The sequence below is a fragment of the Acanthochromis polyacanthus genome, chromosome 21, assembly GCF_021347895.1.
Source record: "Acanthochromis polyacanthus isolate Apoly-LR-REF ecotype Palm Island chromosome 21, KAUST_Apoly_ChrSc, whole genome shotgun sequence".
NCBI classification, from domain to species: domain Eukaryota; kingdom Metazoa; phylum Chordata; class Actinopteri; family Pomacentridae; genus Acanthochromis; species Acanthochromis polyacanthus.
Genome location: NC_067133.1, coordinates 31,201,799 through 31,225,816, shown reverse-complemented (window position 1 = coordinate 31,225,816; position 24,018 = coordinate 31,201,799). Strand labels below are relative to the sequence as shown.

The 24,018-nt window shown below is 43.5% G+C and overlaps 2 protein-coding genes across 2 annotated transcripts; both read left to right on the top strand.

Moving 5' to 3' along the window:
- Positions 1-320: 320 nt before the first annotated feature.
- snrnp70 (small nuclear ribonucleoprotein 70 (U1)) lies at positions 321-18,707 on the top strand. Its single transcript, XM_051940924.1, has 10 exons — positions 321-529; positions 852-1,005; positions 1,091-1,153; positions 1,588-1,642; positions 2,532-2,596; positions 2,681-2,743; positions 12,891-12,972; positions 16,080-16,181; positions 16,626-16,725; positions 17,439-18,707. Exons 2-10 carry the CDS (start codon positions 859-861, stop codon positions 18,202-18,204), a joined length of 1,443 nt encoding a protein of 480 aa, XP_051796884.1. The 5' UTR covers positions 321-529; positions 852-858; the 3' UTR covers positions 18,205-18,707.
- A 154-nt stretch (positions 18,708-18,861) lies between these two features.
- Positions 18,862-23,771, top strand: lin7b (lin-7 homolog B (C. elegans)). The gene is made up of 6 exons (XM_022222118.2): positions 18,862-19,160; positions 20,355-20,473; positions 21,578-21,649; positions 21,769-21,978; positions 22,052-22,215; positions 23,357-23,771. The coding sequence occupies exons 1-6, from the start codon at positions 19,085-19,087 to the stop codon at positions 23,376-23,378; spliced, it is 663 nt and encodes a 220-aa protein (XP_022077810.1). The 5' UTR covers positions 18,862-19,084; the 3' UTR covers positions 23,379-23,771.
- Positions 23,772-24,018: the final 247 nt, after the last annotated feature.

Sequence of the window (24,018 nt, the reverse complement as noted above, 5' to 3'; positions counted from 1 at the left end):
CTTGTTGCTGATGCTCACCTGAACAGTTTCAGAATTTATTGTGCATCAAGCAAACCTAAAGAGGAGATTATGGTCCTTACATATATACAGTGAGGGTTACTGATGTCCACATGATGCTAATATGTATACAGAGATGGTTATTGGTGCTAACATGATGCTAACATATACAGTGAGGTCTATTGGTGCTAACATATACAGTGAGGTCTATTGGTGCTAACCTCGACGTTGCCGTTCTCTCCATTGATTGAACTGCACAATGGGTCTAGCTGTATATATACGTCATTGGAACTGCAGCTTCTGTTTTACGGCCTGTGTCGTCGTCTTACGACAGCCCGCCATTTTAAGCAGAGCCTTTCTTCGGACTGAACTTCTTGCTGGTTAGCTGTTAGCTGCTGTTGTCGTACATTGAGATTGTTCTGATTCACTGCTTGTCCGGTCCTGCAGCGGCCCGTTTCAGAGACCTTCCGGCACCGTGCGGTTCTTCCTTCGGTCCATGGTGTGAACTTTGCTGATCCCCGGAGGAGAGAAGGTAGGAGCCTCGTTGGAGGCTGGTTGTTAGCATAGCATATATATGTGTTAGCATATATGGCTAATGCTAACTGCTCCTTTAAAGTTTGATGCTAAAGCACCCTTAAGGGGTTTAACAGATTATAGCTCCATGGAAACGGTTACCGGAGAACATCTGGCGGTTATTTCCACCTTGTTTGTAGATGAAGTGTTTGATGGAATAAACGTGTTGAAATGGAGCACATGACAACAGTCAGCATCTGAAGCTAACCGTCCTTTGAACTTCCGGTGTGTTTCTGGTCGGACTAGAGCCGATGGAGTAATTCTACTCTCTTTTTGTTCAGGTGAAAGATGACGCAGTTTTTACCCCCGAACCTGCTGGCTCTGTTCGCCCCGCGGGACCCGATACCGTTCCTGCCCCAGCTGGAGAAGCTACCCCATGAGAAGCACCACAACCAGCCGTACAGCGGCATCGCTCCGTTCATCAGGCACTTCGAGGTGAACCTGGAGCTCTGAAGGCTCCACAGTAGCAGATGTTTTATGGAGATGTTTCTCCTGTTTTAATGCCTGTCTTTGTGATCAGGATCCCAGAGATGCTCCTCCACCAACCAGAGCAGAAACCCGGGAGGAGCGTCTGGAGAGGAAGGTGAGAAGAAACTTCCACCTGTGCTTCTCGCTTTTAGCATTTATTTCTTTCCATCATATAAGAACAGGAAGGTGGTTCAGACCTAAACGTGTTGAGGAGTTTTGCAGACGTCAGCAGACGATGATGTTAAATGAGATGAAACTATATTTCTACAACAGAAGCTCATTCTGTGGACTTCTTCATACTCCTTGAACATCAGAGATTAACTGGCGGTTCTGATCAGCTGCTGTTAGTTCATTATTACGTTCAGTACGTCTCTTATTGACTAGTCTCGTTACAGATGTTCAGCTACCCGGCCCTGTTTTAAAACACACAGAGATTCCTGTTCCAACATCTAATAAGTGAATGAATGACGTCTGTAGCAGTCTATCCGTTAACACAGAGCGCTGCTTCAGGGTCTGCTCAGGACTGACGGTAAATCTTTGACTTTTCAGAGGCGGGAGAAGATTGAGAGGAGGCAGACGGTGGTGGAGACAGAACTCAAACTCTGTAAGTCAGTAACGAACTTCTCACTTTATTTTGGTGAAGATCTTTCAGATGCCTACAGGTTTTGTTGTATTTCGGAAAAGGCCATTTAAAGTCCATCGTATCTGTATCATTCCTTCTGATTAACCTCCAGCTGTGGATCTGTCTGCTCTGCTTCAGGAGGTCTTTTTCCCTGCTGCTGTACCTGGACATGTTCTTCACTGTTTCTAATGGAAACCTCTGACTCTGAACACAAACTTTATTATTAAAACTCATCTTACAAATGGAAAAAACTACTCTCAGCTAATTAGATCTAAACGATTTCCGTCTCATTTCTTGGGTTGTGTTCAACGCTCAGCTTCTGGTTCTTCAGTAATGATGTGTAGAAATTCCAGTCCGGCTTTAGGACTCGTCATCTGTTCAAAGCTTCTGAAGACTTCCTGTCTGGAGACGCTGATGATTGTCCTATAAGCCTGAAAGCGTCGACCTTGGTTGCGTTCATCCTCAGCTGGTGAAATGCTGCCTGATGGAGCTCAGGCTAAATAATAAATCAATAAATAGAAGAGGTTGTTGTGGGGCATTGGTCAGTCGACTTCTAACTTGCTAAAGTTGATCTGGTGAAAATCTGTGTTTAACTTTTTCCTTTTTTATGCACTTGAGCTGTTAACCAAAAGCGGTGAAAATATTGAAATACTTCCTTCTGCTCATGTTTTAGGTGCTGGCAGCATTTGATATTTATTTTGTTTTAGAAATTCATCACTAAAGTTTTTCTTGTTTCTGTGCGGCTTTTTTGCACATATTTTAGTTGTTGCTCGTTCTAGAATATGTTCAGCGCTTCACTTAGTTTTTAAAGAAAGAGAGTTTGACCTCAGCTTTATGGGTCCAGACTAATCTTGGTGTTTGTCTGTTTCAGGGGACCCCCATAATGATCCCAATGCTCAAGGAGATGCCTTCAAGACTCTGTTTGTTGCCCGAGTGGTGAGGACCATCTCACTGTGTTTAAGGACTCTTGTAGTTTAGTTTCTCTACAGCTCTGTGATAAATGTCGTCTCTTTGTTTCAGAACTATGATACTACGGAGTCGAAGCTTCGCCGTGAGTTTGAGGTCTACGGGCCCATTAAACGGGTGAGCTCATGTTCTCTGCATTTATTTACACCCATTACAGTTACTGTTAAAGCAACACTTTATAAATGTTCAAAACCCAGCATGCAGAGAGTAATGGTATTAAATGATCCAGTGGAACATATGAGTTCCTACATTTGGGCCTGAATTTATCATAATTTTAGTAAATCTAACCTGTCGGTTTTTAATTTTACAAATATCTGCTGTTCAGCCTAGACTTATAGTCCATGAGCCAGATAGGTTGGTCGGTACCACTCGGGGGGCAAATTGCCACCTATACCATCTTATTGTGCTACCCATGCATATATCAATTTGGTATGATAGACCTCTCAAGGTGGCAGCTTAATGTATTTTTGGCAAGTCGCAAGTTTTTGCAGACTGTGTCCCATTAGAACAAAAGGGCTAGCCATTTACCAGCCCATCTCTTGCTTTAGTTTGGGAAGAATGTCTTAAACATCTCCAGAAATGCTCCAGAGTACATTTTGGAATGGCCCTTTGTGTTCAAAACAGAACTTGATGCTATCTAAACTTTTAAAAATTACCTAATTCGAGTATTTTCATTGCTTTCACACGCCTGTAATAAGCTGTTTTCCCTAACCAGGGTTCCCGCGGGTCCTTAAAAAGTCTTACAATGTCTTAAATTTTAAATCCAGGTAATTAAGGTCTTAAATTGTCTTAAATTTACTGTAAATTTGCTGTAGGTATTAAATTTCCCGACGGTGCGTTTAATGCCTATGGGAAAGCAGTGTGACCCGCCGTAAATTTTCTAATAGTTTGTATTTGTTTCATTAACTTAGCTTGCAGTAAATAGGAGATGTTGTACGGTACGTACCGGACAGCGTCGGGCGGCTGAGTGACGTGTCGCCATTCGCGGTTGTCGAGGTGAGCGGAAAGATGGACAGATGGGGAAGTGTAAATTCAATGAAAAATGGATGGAAGACGATTTATTTAAGAGGTGGTTGGCCCCTGCTAAAAACAACAACAACGCCATGTGCAAAGTCTGCAAAAAGACTTTTTCTTTAGGGACTATGGGGCTCAAAGCCGTAGAGTCGCACATGAGAGGGGAAAACACCAGCGGTATGTGGTAGCAGCGAGCGGGGCCAGGCTAATCCCTGCGTTGCTTCCAGCACAACCCAACATTAGTTCAGACGCCACCTCTCGGCTATGACAAGCTTCACTTCACCACCAGAGAAAAAAAAACGCGGTGCGCCAGTCCACCGGGACCGGCCGGCTCCGTGAATCCCTCTGCCCTAAACACGGAGGTGAAGTCGGTCACGTACGTGCATTACGTTCGAGCTGGGGACTGCTTTGATTCGTTGAACTCGCTGGAGGCTGGCCAAAATTGCGGGAAAGTTGCGGTGATTGGACATAATTGCAAGGTCGCGAGGAATTCACGGAGCCGGCCGGTCCCGGTGGACTGGCGCACCGCGTTTTTTTGGAGGGACAGGGCGAGCTCGTCCCGCTGGAGGTTATCAGGCTAACATAAAGCAACTTGTGCATGTTATGTTGGCTCTGTTCTGCATCACAGTGAGGAGGACAAAAATGCCAACTGTGAGCTTTGATTGTGTTTACAATAAAATACAGTATTTTCTACTACAGAAATTATGACATTTTTGGGTCTTAAATTATATTTGTTGAGGTCTTAAAATGTCTTAAAAAGCATTAAATTTAACTTTTAAAATGGTGCAAGAACCCTGCCTAACGCATGAACTGACTGAGTATACACTGTTGCTATGACCGTGGACACGCTGTGTGCTTTCCTAGGTGTTAACATTACAAATAGACCAGACAGATACTGGTACCATCTCAGGTGATCAAATCTAAGTGGTACTGAAATGTACATTGGCTTTTCCACGCTGACAGCTTTATCACTTATTTATGATTTTTCACCATAACCGTGGTTTTGCTCATATCTTTTAACCCTCTGAGGCCCACAGTTGGAAAACTGCAACATTTTTTTTAAGGCTGTCTAGCTGGACCTATTTCTTCTGAATGTAGACAAACACTACATATCCCAGCACCCCACACTCTGAACTGCAAAACCGCAACATTTTTGGCAGGAAAATATTAATACTGTAAGATATATCACATTCCAAGTTCAAACTACATGCCTTCAACCTGCTCAATCACCAGACCTAAATCCAACTGAAAGCATGTGAAAAATCAGCAAATGCTAAATGGAGAATCACAAGCCCTAAAAAAAGCAGATTAATTAGAATTAGTGCAACAGGAACGGGCTGTAAGCAATCATCAATGCTACACCTACTGATGGAAGAACTGAAGGGATTTTGGTTTTTATCAAGAAAATCATGGAAAATGTCTGATATCAGCTCTGAAATTAAACTCTTGTGAGCTATTTTTGTTATCATTATATTTGTCCAAAAAAATATAACTTTAGTGGTACCAGACATTAAAATGTACAAGAAATTGAAGAAAACAAGGTGCTCTAATAATTTTTTCCTGACTGTATTACTAATTGATACTGCTTTGTGTTTGCAAAAAGCTAAAACTGTTCCATTGCCACTGAACATCCAGCTTCATGTTCCAACAACAGTGGCATGGGACAGCATTGATCACAGTGAAGAGACACTGTCTGGGGCTGGAACATCACACAGGGTAAACGGGATAATTGTGCAACCAAAGGTGTATGGCTCAATGCCTAAACCCAAACCCACAAAGGTCATCCAAAAAGACAAGAGAGGACTATTGAACCAGGAGAGGCGTTTACTCCAGTTTACAACGGAGGAGAACACACTGGTCCCGCCCCAAGGCCACATGTTGCCTTAGAGTGTGAGAAAGTACCGAGAGATGCTCAAGCAAAACAACCTGCTCTGGTTAAGATAAGATAAGATAGACTTTATTGATCTCACAAAGGAGAAATTTAACATTGCAGGGCTCTTAGAAACAAAAAAACAGAGGAGTGCAAAAGTCACGAAAGTGCAAGAACAAGATAATAAATATTGCACATCATAACAACTACACAGTAGTGTTCTACAGTCTGATGGCAGTGGGGATGAAGGACCTGTGGTAGCGCTCCTTCTTGCACTGAGGGTGTCTGAGTCTCGTGCTAAAGGAGCTGCTCAGCTCCACTACAGTCCGGTGCAGTGGGTGGGAGCTGTTGTCCATGATGGATGAGAGCTTGGTCAACATCCTCCTCTCACCCACATCCATCACAGAGTCCAGTGGGCAGCCCAGGACAGAGCTGGCCCTCTTGGTCAGCTTGTTCAGTCTCTTCATGTCCCGCTCTGTGCTGCCCGGGGCCCAGCAGACGACAGCGTAGAGGAAAGCAGAGGCTACCACAGTGTCGTAGAAAGTCCTTAGTAGAGGTCTGCACACTCCGAAGGACCTCAGCCTCCTCAGAAGGTGGAGGCGACTCTGGCCCTGGTTGGTAGCTTGCATGCATTGTTCCTCCAGACAAACCGTGAATGGATGGACTGGAGATTCTGACACAAAGTATGAAGATTAGGAACAGGCTACAACTGCCACATATAGTGGTGTTTTTGACCAAGCCTTCTATGCAAAAGCCACTGACATTTTGTGGAAACAAAGAGAGGTTTCCAAATATCATTCCAAGGATGGGAACCTTCCACACCATATGTATGCTGCTAGGAGTAATTGGCAAACGATTCCAAGATGCAGGTCTGCAAGACTTGTGTATTGAAGCAGGCATGATTGTTGAAGGATCAATTGATGGTGTTATGGAGGACAAACTCCAACAGGGCTATCCAACTACACAAACTGCTGTATGACGCTTTGTTCTGCCTTGTATGGAAAGGCTTTCTTTCTTGAAATCACAACACTGGAAGCAACAAGAAAGTCCATCTAGACAACATTTCATTGTCTATGGAAGAGCTGTGTGAGAATGTGAGACAACAAACACTCCAAGAAACATTCACCCATCCATCATATCCACATTTAGTTGACCACTTTGGAGAGTATCTTGATCATCTGCAGAACCACAATGGAAAGTTGCCATCTTATTGGCTGTCTTGCATGGATAACCCTTATGGTGACCCTTAATACTTCCTTGTGAAGGTCAAAGCCCAACCACAGAGGTGGTAAGGATGTTAAAGGTTGTAAGGACACATTTTCCCTTGCTCTGTCACACTAAAGATGTATTACATAAAAGATGAATGTGTTCCAATCTACCAGAAGGATAATGACAAAAAATAGTGTTAAATGCTCTGCTTTAAGTTTTTCAGTTCAAATTTGTAGATAAAAACATTCCTTTAAGTTCTCTGTATCACAGCATATCAATAAGAAACTTATTATAGTTTTCAATGATTTTGAATGTCTTTTATGAGTGTAGTTAGTATTTAAATCAGTGTATATGCTTGCATTTACCATATCAGAGGCTAGAAAATTGTATTTACGTACCTATTAAAAACCCATGGATATCTCACATAAAGCTGCCACTTGTGCATGTCTATCATACAGGAATAGTTACTAGGGATATTGCCCTTAACAAAAATGCATATGAGAATTTGCCCCCCGAAGTGGTACCGATGACCCCAATTTTACCCACTTGGCTCATGGGCTATTAGTACAAGTACTGTAAGGTAGTACAATTTGTCATCATTTGATCTGTAATGGATAAAACTGTGGAGTGGATTTCCTCCTGTTGTATTTGTTATGCAGCTAATTGAACCCTAAATCATGCAGAGTACTCATGGAAAGTCCAAGTGAAAGAGGTGATTAGGGCTGCAGCTAACGGTTATTTAGATAATCGATTAATCGGTCGATTATTTTTTTTTTCGATTAATCGGTTTATGCACTTACATTTTAGTTTTGCCTTTATTTTCCAATATAAAATATTTATAAAGGGCCGATGTCATTCTACGTACATTTTAAGAGTTTTTTTTAACCATGTTACAATGTGCTAAATTCTTCAAAACCTATCCAGTGTTGGATTTTAGTATGTCTCAATTAGCAGCAATCAAACAGTGACTCAACACACACATACTCATACAACCATCCAATGTCACAAGATCTTAAATGAAGATTCACCAAGGCAACATTTATACTTTAAAAACATCTTTCCTGTAGAGAAGCATTTTCTGGTCACCCATGTGTTTTAAGCTATAAAACAATAATATCACAAGTAAGGGCTCCAAAAGTAATGAACTAAATTTAAGGTAGTAATCTGAGAACAGAAAGAAAATAGAAACTATTTTACTGTTCACTGCATTTTATTTTATCCCAAAAAACCCCACAGATTTCACCTGAGAACAAGTTTTATAACTTATTAACATGCTGTGAAACTGTAAACAAAACTTAAAATAAAGTGTCATTTCAGGATCCTAAATGGAAGTCACATTTTTAAGAGTTTCAAAAAAAAACAAAAAACTGAATATTTAGAGAAAACAAGTGCATTTTACAAACAATGTAAACATTAGTCTAATGAATGAATCATGAACTTTGCATTGCAGTGTAGAAATGTTAGCATGTCCACATGCTCTGGGCTAAGGCTAGCTCTCCTTTTAGAGGCTATATTCCCTGCTGCAGAAAACAGCCGCTCTTCTGGTGTAGTAGTTAGGGTTGCCACCTTTCAGAAACGAAAGTAAAGGACGCCCACCACGACTCCTCGGGGCCACAGTTCAGTAATATTGAACAGATATTCACAGATTCAGACTTTCAGCATCAATAACTCATTAGACATAAATTGTTAAAACATAAACGATGCCTCTTTCCCATCGTTGTAAGGCAGACAATGTGCTACAAGCCCAGTTTTACCAAAGTAGCTGTCTATCAAGCTGCAGGAATAACACTGGTGTCTATGGAGCCAGTTGAAGGCTGCAGTGATTCTGGTGACACTACAGTGTATCAGAGTGACATTATTGAATATTTGTGTCTCTCTTCGCTGTTGCAGCAGTTTTGCAATTTGCAGACGGTACCTGTTCACTCCATAGACACCAACGTTATTTCTGCAACTTGAAAGACAGCTACTTTAGATAAAACTGGGCTTGTAGCACAACATCTGCCTTACAACGATGGGAAAGAGGCATCGTTTATGTTTTAACAACCTTTATCTAATGAGTTATTGATGCTGGAAGTCTGAATCTGTGAATATCTTTCCAACTTTACCAAATGTGGGGTCACAACCACCCAAGGAGTGGTTTATTTAATTTAGAAAAAAGCATTTAGTCATACCTAAAGCTTTAAGTGCTTTATTAACACAAAACTAAGACTTTTGTATTGTTTTATGATCACAGGTTCTGTCTAAAAAGATGTGGCATCATTTTAAACAGTGAAACCAGACTAATAAATGTAATGACCAACCAGTGTGGAATACTGGATTCTGCACAAACTGAATGCAGAAAACTGGACAAAGAAATTTTCTACAGATATTTTCCCATCTAAATCTTTTCTTAACACTGTTAATGTATTAATTATTTATGTGTGTATGAATGTATTTACTGACTTATTTATTTAGTGCCGTTAACATATCAGAGTTCTGAGTGAGTTTTTCTTTACATAGGCAAAGGCCATTTATTGGTCACATATAGGCTATTAAATAAATGATATTTTAAAAAAACACAAGCATTTAAAATACTATTAAACAACTCAGGCATTTATTGAGTCACTAAAATCCTGTAGAGTCTACGGCCACATTAGTCTGACTATTATCATCCTCTGGTAAATCCACAACCATGTACTGATGTCTCTTACCAAAGGGACTTCAGGAGATGATTAGATGATGATAAACTGTGACCTGCTGGTTGGGTTCTCTCTGTTCTCATGTTTCTTACATGTTGCTGTGCTTGCACTAGCCATTTGCCACTTCTCCATAGGCGAAGCCTTCCTCAGGATGGCGAAGCCATTCTTAGCATGTTTAGCCACGGTGGCGAAGCTAATTTTGCCTAATAAATGTGAAAAAAGGGTTAACTTACAACTTTTTCGTAATTTGCTGAAGAGCACTACTGAGTATAACCGGAACGACCCGAATGCTTCCGATCATTAATAGATGGACACTGTCACGTCTCGTCTCAGCCAATCAGAAAAAAGGATTCGGACTGCAGCTCTCGCTCTCTGCACCTGGCTTACTACATTTCTACCAACACCCCTCCCCCTTTGCTACACACCACTGATCTATAAATAAACCCTGGATGTTGTACTGGGCTGCTGAAGCTGAGCTAACCGGATATACTAAAGCGGACATCTTGCGAGCCCCAAAACAAAGCCCTGCTGTGGTCCCCCGCTGGTTTAAACAAAGCAGTCCCATGCACTTGCACGTGTTATTCTTTCTCGGTATTTTTATTATTTTACAACGTTTCTTACCATTTATTATGCCATCTTGTGCAGCAATTAACTGTACTTACAGAAAGGGGACAGGAAAGGGGAAAACCTTTCATAAGTAAGTTGAATTTATCGTTTATTTTGTCATTTAATATGTCAGTGAAAAGTTCTGTACAAGGTACATTTTCCAAGCATGGCAGAACAGAGCCCCTTATTATAACCTGTTACTGACAATAATTAATCATTATAATTTTATTCATTTTTAAATATGCTTCTTAATAAATATTTAGACATATATACCTATAATTATAGAATAAGTTATATTCTGATATAAAGCAAATTATTAAGAAGTAAAAAGTTCGTGTGTGTGTGTGTGTGTGTGTGTGTGTGTGTGTGTGTGTGTGTGTGTGTGTGTGTGTGTGTGTACTTGCTACATTGTGAGAACCATTTTCTGCATTTAACTATCAAAGTGAGGACATTTTGGCCGGTCCTCACTTTGACACAGCCATGTTTGAGGGTGAAGACTTGTTTTTAGAGAACAGGTATGAATTGAGGTTTGGTTAGGGTTAGGGTAAGGATTAGGGTTAGGCAATCAGTTGTGATGGTTAAGGTTAGGGTAAGCCTCTAGGAAATGCATTATGCCTATGGATGTCCTCACTAAGATAGAAGTACAAACATGTGTGTGTGTGTGTGACAGATAAGGGTTTTGTGATAAATCCATGTACTTGTGTATATATATGCAGCTTTGTAAAGTACCTTCGTTTAATATTGTAATATGGTATATATTACATTATGTAATAATTAAATAAAAATGTTGTTAGAATAAATGACAGTATTAAAATAAATCCAGTTTATAATATGCCTTCAAGACATCTACATAATATATATATATATATATATACACACACACACACACATATGCATGGACATGTAGACCTACAGTATATGCAGCTTTATAAAGTAGTTTGTGGACTATTGTAATACTGTGAACATATTAAAACTAAGTTTATTGCATAACAAAAATAAAATATTAGAATTTTAAACAATTCTGTTATTCATTTTGCATAACCAGAAGACAGTTTCATTGTGCATATAGTACTGTACAGTCCTGATTACTGGAACTAAAGCAAGTGTCTGGTTTTTATAGTCTAAGTAGTTTAATTTTTTTGCCTAAAGTTGAAGACCTCTCTAATTCTCCCCTCTATATTATAGACATAATTATAATAAGCTAAAGACATGCAGAATTTATTTACAAGAAATAATAGTTGAGGCTGTTATTAAGCAGGCCTTCACATAAAACTATCTGCTTAAGCCAAAGCCCGGGACTCTGCACTACTGCTTATTGGGGCCCCTATATGGCTGCTAGCCCAGCCCCGCTTACCTCAAAGTTTAGCTGCCCGCTCAGTCTGATGCAACATCCAGGGTTTATTTATAGATCAGTGCTACACACACACACAGACACACGTGCACATACACTTCCCTCATCCCCAATCCCCTGGTCCTTGTGCATCCCAGCTTGTTAACCCATGCGTTTTTTTCTTCCTGTATTATTGCTATTCAGCCCTTCAGCTGCTATTTGGCTGGCAATTAATTGGTCATTTCATTGTTTTTGAATCTGTCCATTACTTTCTCAATTGACTGATTAATTATTTGTTCTATAAACTGTCAGAAAAGGGTGAAAAATATATTGTTTCAGTATTTCCCAAAGCCCAAGATGATGTCCTCAACTGTCTTGTCTTTTGTCCACAACTTTGCGCGCCGCAGTACAGATACTGAAAAAGTGTGGCTAAATAAAATTCTAGCACTTCAGCCACAGTGGCTAGAGACAAATTTTCCCTAGTCCAAGCACAGTGTTGGTCTTCTGATGCTGCGGTACTTCAGCCTGTCTATGAGCAACAGAAAACACAGTTTGCCTTGTACCTATTGCCAGGGGTTCCAGTCTTCCAGTCTGTGCTTTTGAAAACGTTTTTGCTTCTTTGGATGTGGTGGAGTTTCGGGTGTAGACATTTTTAAACACGTGGGAGCAGCAACGTCTGTAACCAGGAACCCCGCTGCAGAACCGGCAAACAGACCTGCTGGACCTTGCATCGGGTCTTCGCTACATAGGTCTAAGGAGGATGAAACTGGCTGCCCTTAATATTTCCTGTTTTTATTTTGCTTATTATGCACTTTTGATGCGTGTGTGACAGACGTGTATGAGACATTTATGAAAATACAGAACAATTAGCGTCCCGTATTGAATCAGTACGGAACGCTACAATTAATTGTCAAATAAAGGACGATTCCGGATTTTAAGGGACTGGTGGCAACCCTAGTAATAGTGCTTGGTATACAGAGGTAGGACTTTGCTGACCTTGACAAAAAGGGGTATTTCACCTCATTTGACTTCCACCACCGTAACGGATTTTCTCCCTTGGAAACTGGCTTCTCACCGAAGTATGTGAGGACCTCCTGTCGGACTTTCCCAGTGAGTACACAGCCGCTGAGCGTGAGTCCATGACGCTGAGTGAACATCACGCGACCTAAAGCAAGGCAACCCATTGGTTGTTTGCTTCTTCTCCTGCAGTTCTGAGTGCGTAAAACCTACACTGGCTCATTACTGCCACACCTGGTCACCGTGATTACAGGCTGGCTTAAAATATGCTCGAAACATGCCGCTTACAGTAAAAATAGACTTATTAACCTACTAATCGATGAACAAAATAGTTGACGACTATTTTAATAATTGATTTTAATCGATTATATCAATTAGTTGTTTCAGCCCTAGAGGTGATTATAAATGCAGAGCTGCTTCTATCGTACACTTTCCACAGAGCTTCTATCCGGTTTGTTTCCTGGTTTAAAAAGTCGATGGTTTTTCGTCATGAAGCTGTGATTTATGTTTGTTTCTGTGTCTCTGTGTGCTTTGTTCCAGATTTACATAGTGTACAACAAGAGGACGGGGAAGCCTCGCGGCTATGCTTTCATTGAGTATGAGCATGAGCGAGACATGCACTGTGAGTACCGACACAAGCACAACCCAAACCTCTGATAGAATCATGAACTCATTCTCTCTTTACCGTATGAGTGATACTGGAGTCACAGCTCTTCTACCTACCTAATGAGAACAGCGGTGCTTATGGCATCATGCAGTCAGTTCTTTACAGACGTGTTCTCCAGTCTGCATGTTGAGGTCTGGTGTGAATGTCAGCAGCTGACTAACGGTCTGGTTTAGGAGGGGATCCGCTCATTCATTGGGGGAAAGTGAGATGACTAAGAAGTAGAAGTGTGTTTCATCTGTGAACCTGAACATCTCGCCTGTCAAAGGGCACATTGTCTTTTAACTGTTAGGCGTTGTAGCTCTGGAAGGGCAGCTCTCCTGGTTGGACTGATGGTAAGCACAAGGTCAGACTGGTCACCAAGCATTCAGTGGGTTTTACCAGACATGAAACCATCTGTGAACAACTGAGGTTGTTCATGTTCTTATCGGTGGTCTCCAACCCTGGTCATGGTGAGATTAGTTCATCTTCACCACAGTAGAGAGAGAGCTTTCAAGCTAGTGGTGATGCCACAGTGAATCCTGTCTCTTTGGACATCTAGCACCAAAATACCAATCGGCTCTTCAAGACCAGAGTTGCTGAATCACAGTCAGTAGTAAGCAGGGGGTGAACTGAGGGGCGATGTGGGGCTAAACAGTATATTAACTGTGTGTTGTTCTCATTGCCACTGCAGCCGCCAATCTGTGATGGCTATTGGCCAGAGCTGGCTGGCAGATGATGATGGTTATGATACATCTACACCCTACTACCACAGCTCAGTATATGGTTGGTATAATGGGTTTGTATGATGGGTAAGATTTCTTTCCACCCTCCATCTCCTACATAGGGAAGAGGAGCTACGTTCAATGGGTAAAGCGTCTTCTTGAAGGCCCTAAAAAGCTTTTTGGTGAATTCCTGCTCCTTGGATCTTAGGCTTTGACCATTGAACGCACCCCTGACCACTAGTCTGTGAAATGTTGCCTGGTGATTCTGGCCTTTCTGTTAAAGCCACCTCATGTTTGCTGCAGCAGAGACTGAAGTCATGAGGGCAGCGACCACAGCAGAATCCAGATAATCTCTTAGCAGCCAGAGTTTATTAGCAGCGTGAAGATCGACTGAACTGGTGGCAGCAGGAGTTCCACTCTTCTTACTGTAATATTCAGTCATGTGTTAAACAGTTTCCAGGAAGTCAGTCGTCTGAAGAATGAGCAAATGATCAGATATTTATTTTTAATACATGAAAAAATAAAGACTGGAGCAGAGTTTAGTTTATACACTTATTTTTTTGTCAGGAATTCAGAAACAAATGTGGTTTGTTTGTTAGCATCTTGACACTTTCAAACTTCTTTTCTGTGCAGATAAATAACGCTATCATTTAGAAGATCCTTTCACCTTGTTCCTGTCAGGGTCCAGTACCTACTAAATATCAGTAATTACACAGTAAACAGGATGTAATGAGTTGAAGCAGTCCACAGCCTGATTTAGGAAGCAAGTACATTCAATCTGAGCTGGCTTTAATAGAAAAGGCTGATGAGGGCAACTGTCTTGGAAATTCTACTAAATGGGCTGTTCATACATTATCTGTTTACTACACAACTAGGTAGATACTCATTAATGCAGCTTTGCAGATTAGACCATAACACCAGTAAGGTCATGATTTTTAGAGTATTAGTTCTTACAGTTTCAGCTTATTCCATATCAGTAAGTAAATCAGTGAACAATGTGATGTTTCAGGCCACTCTAGCTATGTCAGAGTTAGGAACATGACTGTAATGATATTTTAGTAAATATTTCCTGGGTTGGGATGTTTCAACTCTTTCAATGAAGGTAGCTCCGTTTTTGTTTGTTTTTCTTTTTCCTTTTGTTTGTTTTTTCCAGTCAGTCTGTTGGATAGGACTAGTGGGGGTTTGGTAAGGCCCTGTCAATGGAGGGGTTGTTGTCATCTTTAGTCAAAAAGGAAGTGGAGGGGTTCTGGTAAGGCCCCAGTTGAGGTGTTGTGCCATTCCTCTGGTGTGGAGGTGGTTGGTAAGGCTTTAGACTGGGCAGACATCCAGTGGATAGTTTGAGTGAGGGAGTCTGGTAAGGCCCTCTGTAGTACGGACGGGGTTGGGTAAGGCCCTCTGTAGGACGGACGGGGTTGGATAAGGCCCTCTGTAGGACGGACGGGGTTGGGTAAGGCCCTCTTGGATGTAAAGTTTTACCCTCTGGGATCATCACCACAGCAGACCAGGGTAGCAGTCAGGATGGACTCCTGAAACTTGCCAAGTCCTTCCATCACCCCAGATGGAACCAAGACTGTTGTGTGCTATCAAGGGCCGAGGTGTTGGACCAAGTCTGAATGTACATCCCTGTTGAAAGTTCCTTCCTGTTGATTCCATTCATGTTGTCTCTCCTTAAGCTTGTTGAAAGTTTCAGTGGACTAAAGACTATAATGGAACACACTAGTGCTTCTGACAAAGACAAACAGAGCCTGCCTGATCACCGATTTATGTAGATATTGGAGGTCTGATTCATACAAACTGTAACTGTTAGTCAAACAGCAAACGTTAAGATGAGGTATAAACATCCAACCACATTGCCTTTATTTGTAAAAGACTAAATGGTCAATGTTCTCAGCTGGTTGGGTTTGTCAGAAAAAACGTAAAGAAAATACAGATTAAAGATCTACTGTTGGAGAACTTAAGTTTTTCTCAGTCCAATGTGTTTTTATCAGATTGAGGCAGAAGTTTTGCTTCTTCAGTTGTAATGAATAAATTTAGAGAGATCTCAGGGAAATGGAAGTTAAATTAACATGTTTAAAGACAATCTGGACAACTGAAAATGGCTTCAGTACCCTTTATAACCTGGTAATGAATGCAGACCTCGAAAGAAACTGACTGTTTAAAAGATGCAGTTATAAGTGTAGCGTATGAGTCACCGGGTGGAAGGAAGTCTACTCCATTATCCTCGGGTTTTACCCAGAGAGCAGCCATCTCGGCCTCGCGTGCTCCTGGTCAGTATAACAAACCTCTGTCTGTTTCCTTGGCCACAGTGCTGCAGGTGGACTCCATCTCACCTGTCTACCTTCTCCCCTTCCTCCTCTCTAGCCGCCTACAAGCATGCAGATGGGAAGAAGATTGACGGGAGGAGAGTGTTGGTGGACGTGGAACGAGGACGAACGGTCAAAGGATGGCATCCTCGCAGGCTGGGTCAGCTGTTTTATGTTCTCATGGAAGGAGGAAAACAGGCCTCAAAGTTGAATTTGTATTTACTCTGATTCATAAAAATCTTCCTCCAGAGCAGCTCCTGTAACTGCCAACCAGAATCTTGTTTTACCTTTAATGCCTTTTAAGCATCAGATAGAATTTAATAGTGTAAAATTTTAACAGCATCTCGTTAAAAACAAGTTACTGACTGCAGAATTACGAAGTTCAGTTCTCTGTTGTTTCTAAAAATGTGAAGCCCTTTGAGCACTGTGGAGGTAGAAAAGAGTTTAAGTTCAGTCCATTTTCAGCTCAGCAGGTTAAATATGTTCATACAGGCCCGTATGAAGCATCACAGGACTATGAACTGCTGGCTAACTTTCAGGTTAGTATAGCAACGCATCCACTCTGCTACCGGTTCAGGTCTAAATGTTGGTGTTTCCTGTACAGGCGGTGGGCTGGGAGGCACCAGGAGAGGCGGCGCTGACGTCAACATCAAGCACTCTGGGCGTGATGATGCGTCCCGTTACGACGAGCGTCCGCTGGGCAGGTGAGTACCGTCAGACCGCTGGTAGATGATCCTATTGACCGTCAGACCGCTGGTAGATGATCCTATTGACCGTCAGACCGCTGGTAGATGATCCTACTGACCGTCAGACCGCTGGTAGATGATCCTACTGACCGTCAGACCGCTGGTAGATGATCCTACTGACCGTCAGACCGCTGGTAGATGATCCTACTGACCGTCAGACCGCTGGTAGATGATCCTACTCCCTGTCAGACCGCTGGTAAATGATCCTACTGACCATCAGACCACTGGTAGATGATCCTACTGACCATCAGACCGCTGGTAGATGATCCTACTGACCGTCAGACCGCTGGTAGATGATCCTACTCCCTGTCAGACCGCTGGTAAATGATCCTACTGACCATCAGACCACTGGTAGATGATCCTACTGACCATCAGACCACTGGTAGATGATCCTACTGACCATCAGACCACTGGTAGATGATCCTACTGACCATCAGACCACTGGTAGATGATCCTACTGACCTTCAGACCGCTGGTAGATGATCCTACTGACCTTCAGACCGCTGGTAGATGATCCTACTGACCTTCAGACCGCTGGTAGATGATCCTACTGACCTTCAGACCGCTGGTAGATGATCCTACTGACCTTCAGACTGCTGGTAGATGATTTAATGACAGTCAGACCGCTGGTAGATGATCCTGATAACCGGCTCACTGTGTTCTGTCCTCAGCGATCGAGAACGTGGAGACCGGAGGGAACGCAGCCGGGAACGCGACCGGGACAAAGATCGGGAGCGCCGGAGGTCCAGATCCCGCGAACGCCGCCGCCGCACTCGGTCACGTGAGCGAGAGAGGGAGAGGGACAGACAGGTGGGAGCAGGAGAGGATGGTGGAGGAGGAGGAGGAGGAGGAGGTGGTGGAGGAGGAGGAGGCAACCGGCGGAGGGAAAGAGAGAGGGAACGAGGAGGGGCGACGGGAGGAGACAGTAGGAGTAGGGAGAGGAGTCGAGACCGAAAGAGGAGGAGCAGGAGCAGAGATCGTAAGAGGGACAGGGAGAGAGGAAAGGGGCTGGACGGGGAGGAGCTGGGCCAGGGAGACGGAGCTCCGGAAGCTGAGAACAGGATCCTGGAGGAGCACGAAGCAGAGGTAGGTGAGGGCCAAGAGGAGCGCAGGGACAGAGACCGGGACAGGGACAGGAGGAGGAGCCACAGGGACAGAGACCGGCGCCGAGGAGACCGCGACAGAGACCGAGAACACAAGAGGGAGCGTGGAGACAGAGACCGGGGGGAGCGCAGGGAGGAGCGCCACGGGGCCGGACGAGACGACATGGGGCCCCAGGACGAGCTGGGCCCCGAGGAGGACGGGGCTCCTCCACAGAGCCTGGAAGAGTACAGTCAGGACGGGATGATGATGGACCAGCAGTCCGTCCCGTCTGCCGACTGCTACGCCTCCAGTGAGAACGGCTACAAGATGGAGGCTCCGGGAGACGAGTACTGACACGACTCCACCAATAAATCCGTAGTTTGATCGTGTTCTGGGCCCAACTGCCGAGGGGACGATGTCTGGGCATCCTGAGGTCCAGACATCTAGCTAGCTTCCTGTACGTCTGTTAAATATTCCATTTGGTATCATTGCACGCACAGTTGATGCATCTAACAAGTTAATTTGACCCAGTGGGAGTTTCCCTGCATCGCCCAATAATCCGTGCCACTAAATGTGTTCCACCCTAATCATAGGTTTGTTTTTTTTTTACTTGGAATGAACTTTAAAGGGGCTTTATTTGGACATAGTAGGTTGTGTTGTCTTTTATTTCCAGATCTGTCAGCGGTTAGATCGTACGTCTCCTGGACCCGGTTCTAAATTCATGTGAGACTGAAGGAATGAAGTGTTGACAGTTTAAAGCTGTTCTGTTATTCAATCTGAAGTCATTTTTTAATTCAATCTGCTGTTTGTATGTTAGGCTGGCAGGGTCCTTTTAATAAAGATGTGAAATAAAACTAGAGTGGCTCCAGCGTGGATTTATTATTATTTCATGACGTCTTCATGTGTAACAGCAGTAATTAATAAAAACACTAACAGCTCATCCACTCATGTTCTGCTCCTGGAGGTGTGATAAGAGGAATGAAAGCTCAGATGAAGTTAATAATGTTCCTCTGCTGGTAGATCCTCTAATAAAGGAGCAGATCTGCTGTGTCTGATTCTCTGGTCTGAACGTGAACAGAGCTCAGCTGATCATCACGTCTGAAGCAGGTGGAGCCTCCCGGTTCCTCACCCGGTCCTCCTCGGTCCTCCGTACTACCGACCCGCGGACTCATGGAGGCCGCCGCGCTGTGAAGGTTTCCCGGCGGACTGCGTTGCGGAGCTCGGTCAGACCACCATGATGTCTTCTTACTACCACCCGGCCAAGGAGGCGGACATGGCGGCCATGACAGAGCCGCTGTGCCTAGAGAGAGGTAAGCGGAGGCCGGAGCCCTTAGTGTCCATGTTGCTCAAACGAATAACGGCAGAACAACGGCGGAATAACGTCTCATTGTTCTCACGGCTTTATTTAGTATATTAAGGAACATTACTCTCCATTATTAGAATTCCTCACGTAAACATGATAGAAAATAGCAGTAGAGGGATGGATGAATATTTGAATGATGGATGGATGATGTATGGATGGATGAATATTTGAATGATGGATGGATGATGTATGGATGGATGATTATTTGAATGATGGATGGATGATGTATGGATGGATGAATATTTGAATGATGGATGGATGATGTATGGATGGATGAATATTTAAATGATGTATGGATGGATGAATATTTGAAGGATGGATGGATGAATATTTGAATGATGGATGAATGGATGATTATTTGAATGATGTATGGATGGATGAATATTTGAAGGATGGATGGATGAATATTTGAATGATGGATGAATGAATGAATATTTGAATGATGAATGATGTATGGATGAATGAATATTTGAATGATGGATAAATAGGTGGATGGATGATCGATGGATGGGTATTTGGATAGATAGTTGGATGATGAATGGATGGATGACTTCAGACTGTTCGGGCAGTTGAAGTTCCAGCCTCTCAGCACCATTCTGGGTTCTCCAGAACCACATGAGAACATCCATCAATCTGGTTCCTTCACCTGGACCTTCCTCAGGTGTTTTCCTCAGTTAGCTCCAATCACATCAACTCCACCCAGACTAGAGGTTCTAGCAGCAGTATCTCACTGGTTCCGTCTGGTTCTGTCTCGTCCTGTCTCGTCCTGTCTGGTTCCATCTGGTTCCATCTGGTTCTCTCAGGTTCCGTCTGGTTCTGTCTGGTTCTGCATCCTCCCTGCTGAGATCTGGCTCTGGAAAGTTCATTCTGATCAGCTGCTATCTGCAGTAACTTCCATTCCATCCTGAAGATTGATTAAGATCTTTAACACCCGATCTCCTAACTTCAGGATGACGAGACTCAGACCAGTGAACTGAGATGATCCTGATGGAAGTCAAAGCGTAGATTTATGGCAGAACCATAAATGAGGTTTTAGTCTGAGAGGAAGCAGACTGTCAGCTGATCAAGGTTACCTGTCCTCAGGTGTAGAACTCATGCGTCTGTAAATGTGTCCTTCAGTAACTCGAGGGTTTTGGCTCAGATGTTTGCAGGGTGATCGAGCTGCTGGACCGACTGCAGCGGACCGGAGAGCTGCCTCCTCCCAAACTCCAGGCCCTGCAGAGAGTCCTGCAGAGTAAATTCTGTGCTGCCATCAGAGAGGTAGGAGGATCTTCTTCTGTTCTTCTGGTTACTTGAAAAAATGATAAACCTTCTGAAAGTTCTTATGAAGCTGAAGGACGGGTTCAGTTTGACCTTCTAGAGCAGCTGCTTCTGTTCATTCGGTGGAAACTGGACGTTCAGCAGATGATCAGCTCCTGACAGTGAAAAGCCTCGTGGTTGTTGAAGCTCCTAAATAAAACCAGATGTTCACTAACTGCACGTTCTTCAGCTTCTACAGACTGAAAATGACCAGAAACATTCAACATTCATTAGCATTCTGTCAATAATTCATCAGTAGTTCATTCATTTAACTGAAGAATAAACTCTCCATCCATCCATCCTCTATACACCGCTTTATCCTCACTAGGGTCGCAGGGGGTGCTGGAGTCTATCCCAGCTGACTCTGGTGAAGGCAGGGGACACCCTGGACAGGTCACCAGTCTGTCACAGGGCTACATATACAGACACACAATTGAAGAATAAACTAAACTAGAAAAGCACTCAGAGAGTGCAGACCTCCTCCAAGGATAGAGAGGAAAACAGGAAACCCATGCAGTAAAGGATCATGAGCTGGGATGGAACCTGCGTCTCTGACACAGTTCTGTTTATGAAGCACCTTCTTAACCAGTTGAGCTATCTGGACACTTTGCTCCAATTTGTTGGACGACATACTAACCTATGATGTTTTTGTCATATTTTGGACCACATACTAAAACATACTAAAAAATTCAAAGTGATCCAGAATCCAGGATCCTTTCCGGATTTCCACCAAAATTAAATCAGCTCTTCCTCTAACCATAGTCTACATCCCCTCAAAGTTTCATGTGAATCTGCCCAGGCGTTTTTGAGTTATCTTGCTAACAGACAGACAGACAGACACACCAACGCCGGGTGTCACATAACCTCCTTGGCGGAGGTAATAGCAGATGAAGGATTAGTAAGTGTTGACCTAGCTGACTAAAAACTGCTTCTGATCTCTCCTGGAAGCCTGTAGAAGAAGACTTCACCTGTGAAGCTCTTTCAGATCAGATTAACATCCTGTGGGACTGTGGGGGAACTAAAGCTTTATTCTGGGATGTTTACTGTTCATCTGGTGTGCTGCAGGTTTACGAGCAGCTCTACGACACTCTGGACATCGTTGGAGGACCAGAGGTTCGAGCCCAGGCCACAGCGAAGGTACCACCAGGAGCCTCACTGACTCAGTGTTAGATGGAGTATTTTAACCTTCAGCTGTGTGTTCCTGAGCTTCATGGTCTGGAAGGCCTCCTCTAACCCTCTGGTTTCTGTCCTGGTAGGCCACGGTGGCAGCATTTGCAGCCAGCGAAGGTCACGCTCACCCCAGGGTGGTGGAGCTGCCCAAGACGGAGGAGGGTCTGGGCTTCAACATTATGGGGGGCAAAGAGCAGAACTCGCCCATCTACATCTCCAGAGTTATTCCAGGAGGAGTGGCCGACCGCCAGGGAGGGCTGAAGAGAGGAGACCAGCTGCTGTCCGTCAATGGAGTGGTGAGAAGCTGCACCTTCACTCAGGTCACTTCCTGCCTGTGAACCCCTGCAGACAGTGAATGTGTGTCTGCAGAGCGTGGAGGGGGAGCACCATGAGAAGGCCGTGGAGCTGCTGAAGGCCGCCCAGAGCTCCGTCAAGCTGGTGGTCCGCTACACCCCCAAGGTCCTGGAGGAGATGGAGGCTCGTTTTGAGAAGATGAGGAGTGCTCGGAGGCGACAGCAGCACACCAGCTACTCGTGAGTTCCTGACATCACACGAACAAAGATCCAGTTCATGTCGTTAATCAGGAATACTTCTGTTCCTGCTGCTCCCAGTCAGAGGCTCAGAAACACAACAAGAACACAATATAAGAACAGAAGTAGAAAAACAAGTTGTGAAATATCAACAGTAGTAGAAACAGAACAAGCTTAAATGTAGAAAATATATCATGAGGAAGCAGCGTAATAGATTCAAGATCTTTATTGACTTTTATTAAATTATTATTACTATTACTAACAATCATGTTACTGAAGTAAACAGGACTTCACTGGTTCCGATGTTAGAATCTGCAGATTCCGGATCCACAGCAGGAACTCAGTGGAACTACAGAGAGGTTCTCTGGTTCCTCCTCATGGAGGAGACCAGAGTCCACTCATTTCTGCTCACATCTTCTCACATTCTTCTGTTTTACTGAGCTGCTCTTTACTGGAGAAGTTGTGTTTCTCCGCCTTTCTCTGGAGAACCCCATGAAGGTTCCGTCATTGGGTTAATATGTGTAGTAAATGTACTAGTACAGTATGTCTTCAAAACTCACAGATACAGGCTTCCCCAGTAGATCCACAGGTTGGAGTGACTCATAAACAGGAGCAGCAGTCTGTAACCCAGAGGTCTGATTCCAGACCAGGGTTCCAGATTCAGGTCCTTCCAGAAGTCATCTCCCTGATCTCCTGTCAATAAAACCAACAAAGGCCTAAAATGTACTTCAAACATGACAGAAACATCGTAGAATAGTATGTGGTCAAAGACACACAAAAACACAGAAAAACACACAAAGACTGACACAGTAAAACATGCAGTCTGGCTCCATGTCTTGTTATATTCTATATATGTTTATTTATTTATTCCAGTGATTTCTGCATGTGATAAATCTGCATCATTCTTTGGTTTCTACACACAAATCTCATGTTAAAAACAGGTGGATCTAAAGGACCAGTTACTGGAACCTTCATGAACCCAGTTTAACCATTAACAGCTTTAACTGTGATCCACAGCAGGACAGAGAATCAGAGAATGGTTGTTCTTGTTCATCTGTGGTAAAGTCTTCATGAAATGTTCCACCATCAGCTGGTTCCATCCAGGGCAGGTCTACTAGATCTTCATGTCTTCATGTTGCTGCAGGTCTCTGGAGTCCAGGGGTTAGAAGCTCAGACCTCCATCCACCTCCATCCAGCCCTTCTGACTCTTCTGTTCCAGTGGAGGCAGAACGTAGAAGGAAGCACCAAACCAAAGTAGCCTCCAGCAGCTGCTATCTGAGCTTCTCATGGAGCGATGCTGTAGGTTAGGGTTTTCTCCTCCCTGGTTTCTGTCTGGTAGAACATGGTGAGAGACGAGCTGTCAGATGGTCATCCTGGTCCTCCTTATTAACCTTGTATCCTCCACCGTTCATCTCGTGTTGAAGTGTCTCCATCAGATGTCCCAGCTATAGGGCTAATGGTTAGCTTCACTACTGTAGGTCAGGTTCAGATGTTTTCTATTCATGTATCTGTGTTCATCTGTTGGCATCGTCCATGAAATAAAGTCTGTGGAACATCAACTCTGTCTGGTTCCTGCTAAATGAAGAGAAGATTCATCCCAGTAATGTCCTGGAGATGAAGGGTCAGGGTTAGCCTGAGCCAACCTCATCTGGTTCTACTGGAGATGTAGAAGGTTGTTGGGGGTCCAGAAGTTTTATAACTCAGGAAGAACAGTCGACTCTTTAGGAACTCTTTGACAGAACCTTTAGATTTACAACAGTTTCCATGTTCATGGTAAAATAATGAAATTCTACAAAAACATCAAGG

Bases quoted from the DNA above. Each gene is read 5' to 3' on its own strand.
- snrnp70 (XM_051940924.1), top strand. From the start codon at position 859: ATGACGCAGTTTTTACCCCCGAACCTGCTGGCTCTGTTCGCCCCGCGG. The intron at 1,643-2,531 runs GTAAGTCAGTAA...TGTCTGTTTCAG, and splicing joins GGAGACAGAACTCAAACTCT to GGGACCCCCATAATGATCCC. The intron at 12,973-16,079 runs GTGAGTACCGAC...CCTCCTCTCTAG, and splicing joins GCATGAGCGAGACATGCACT to CCGCCTACAAGCATGCAGAT.
- lin7b (XM_022222118.2), top strand. From the start codon at position 19,085: ATGATGTCTTCTTACTACCACCCGGCCAAGGAGGCGGACATGGCGGCC. The intron at 20,474-21,577 runs GTAGGAGGATCT...GGTGTGCTGCAG, and splicing joins TCTGTGCTGCCATCAGAGAG to GTTTACGAGCAGCTCTACGA. The intron at 22,216-23,356 runs GTGAGTTCCTGA...ATGTTGCTGCAG, and splicing joins CAGCAGCACACCAGCTACTC to GTCTCTGGAGTCCAGGGGTT.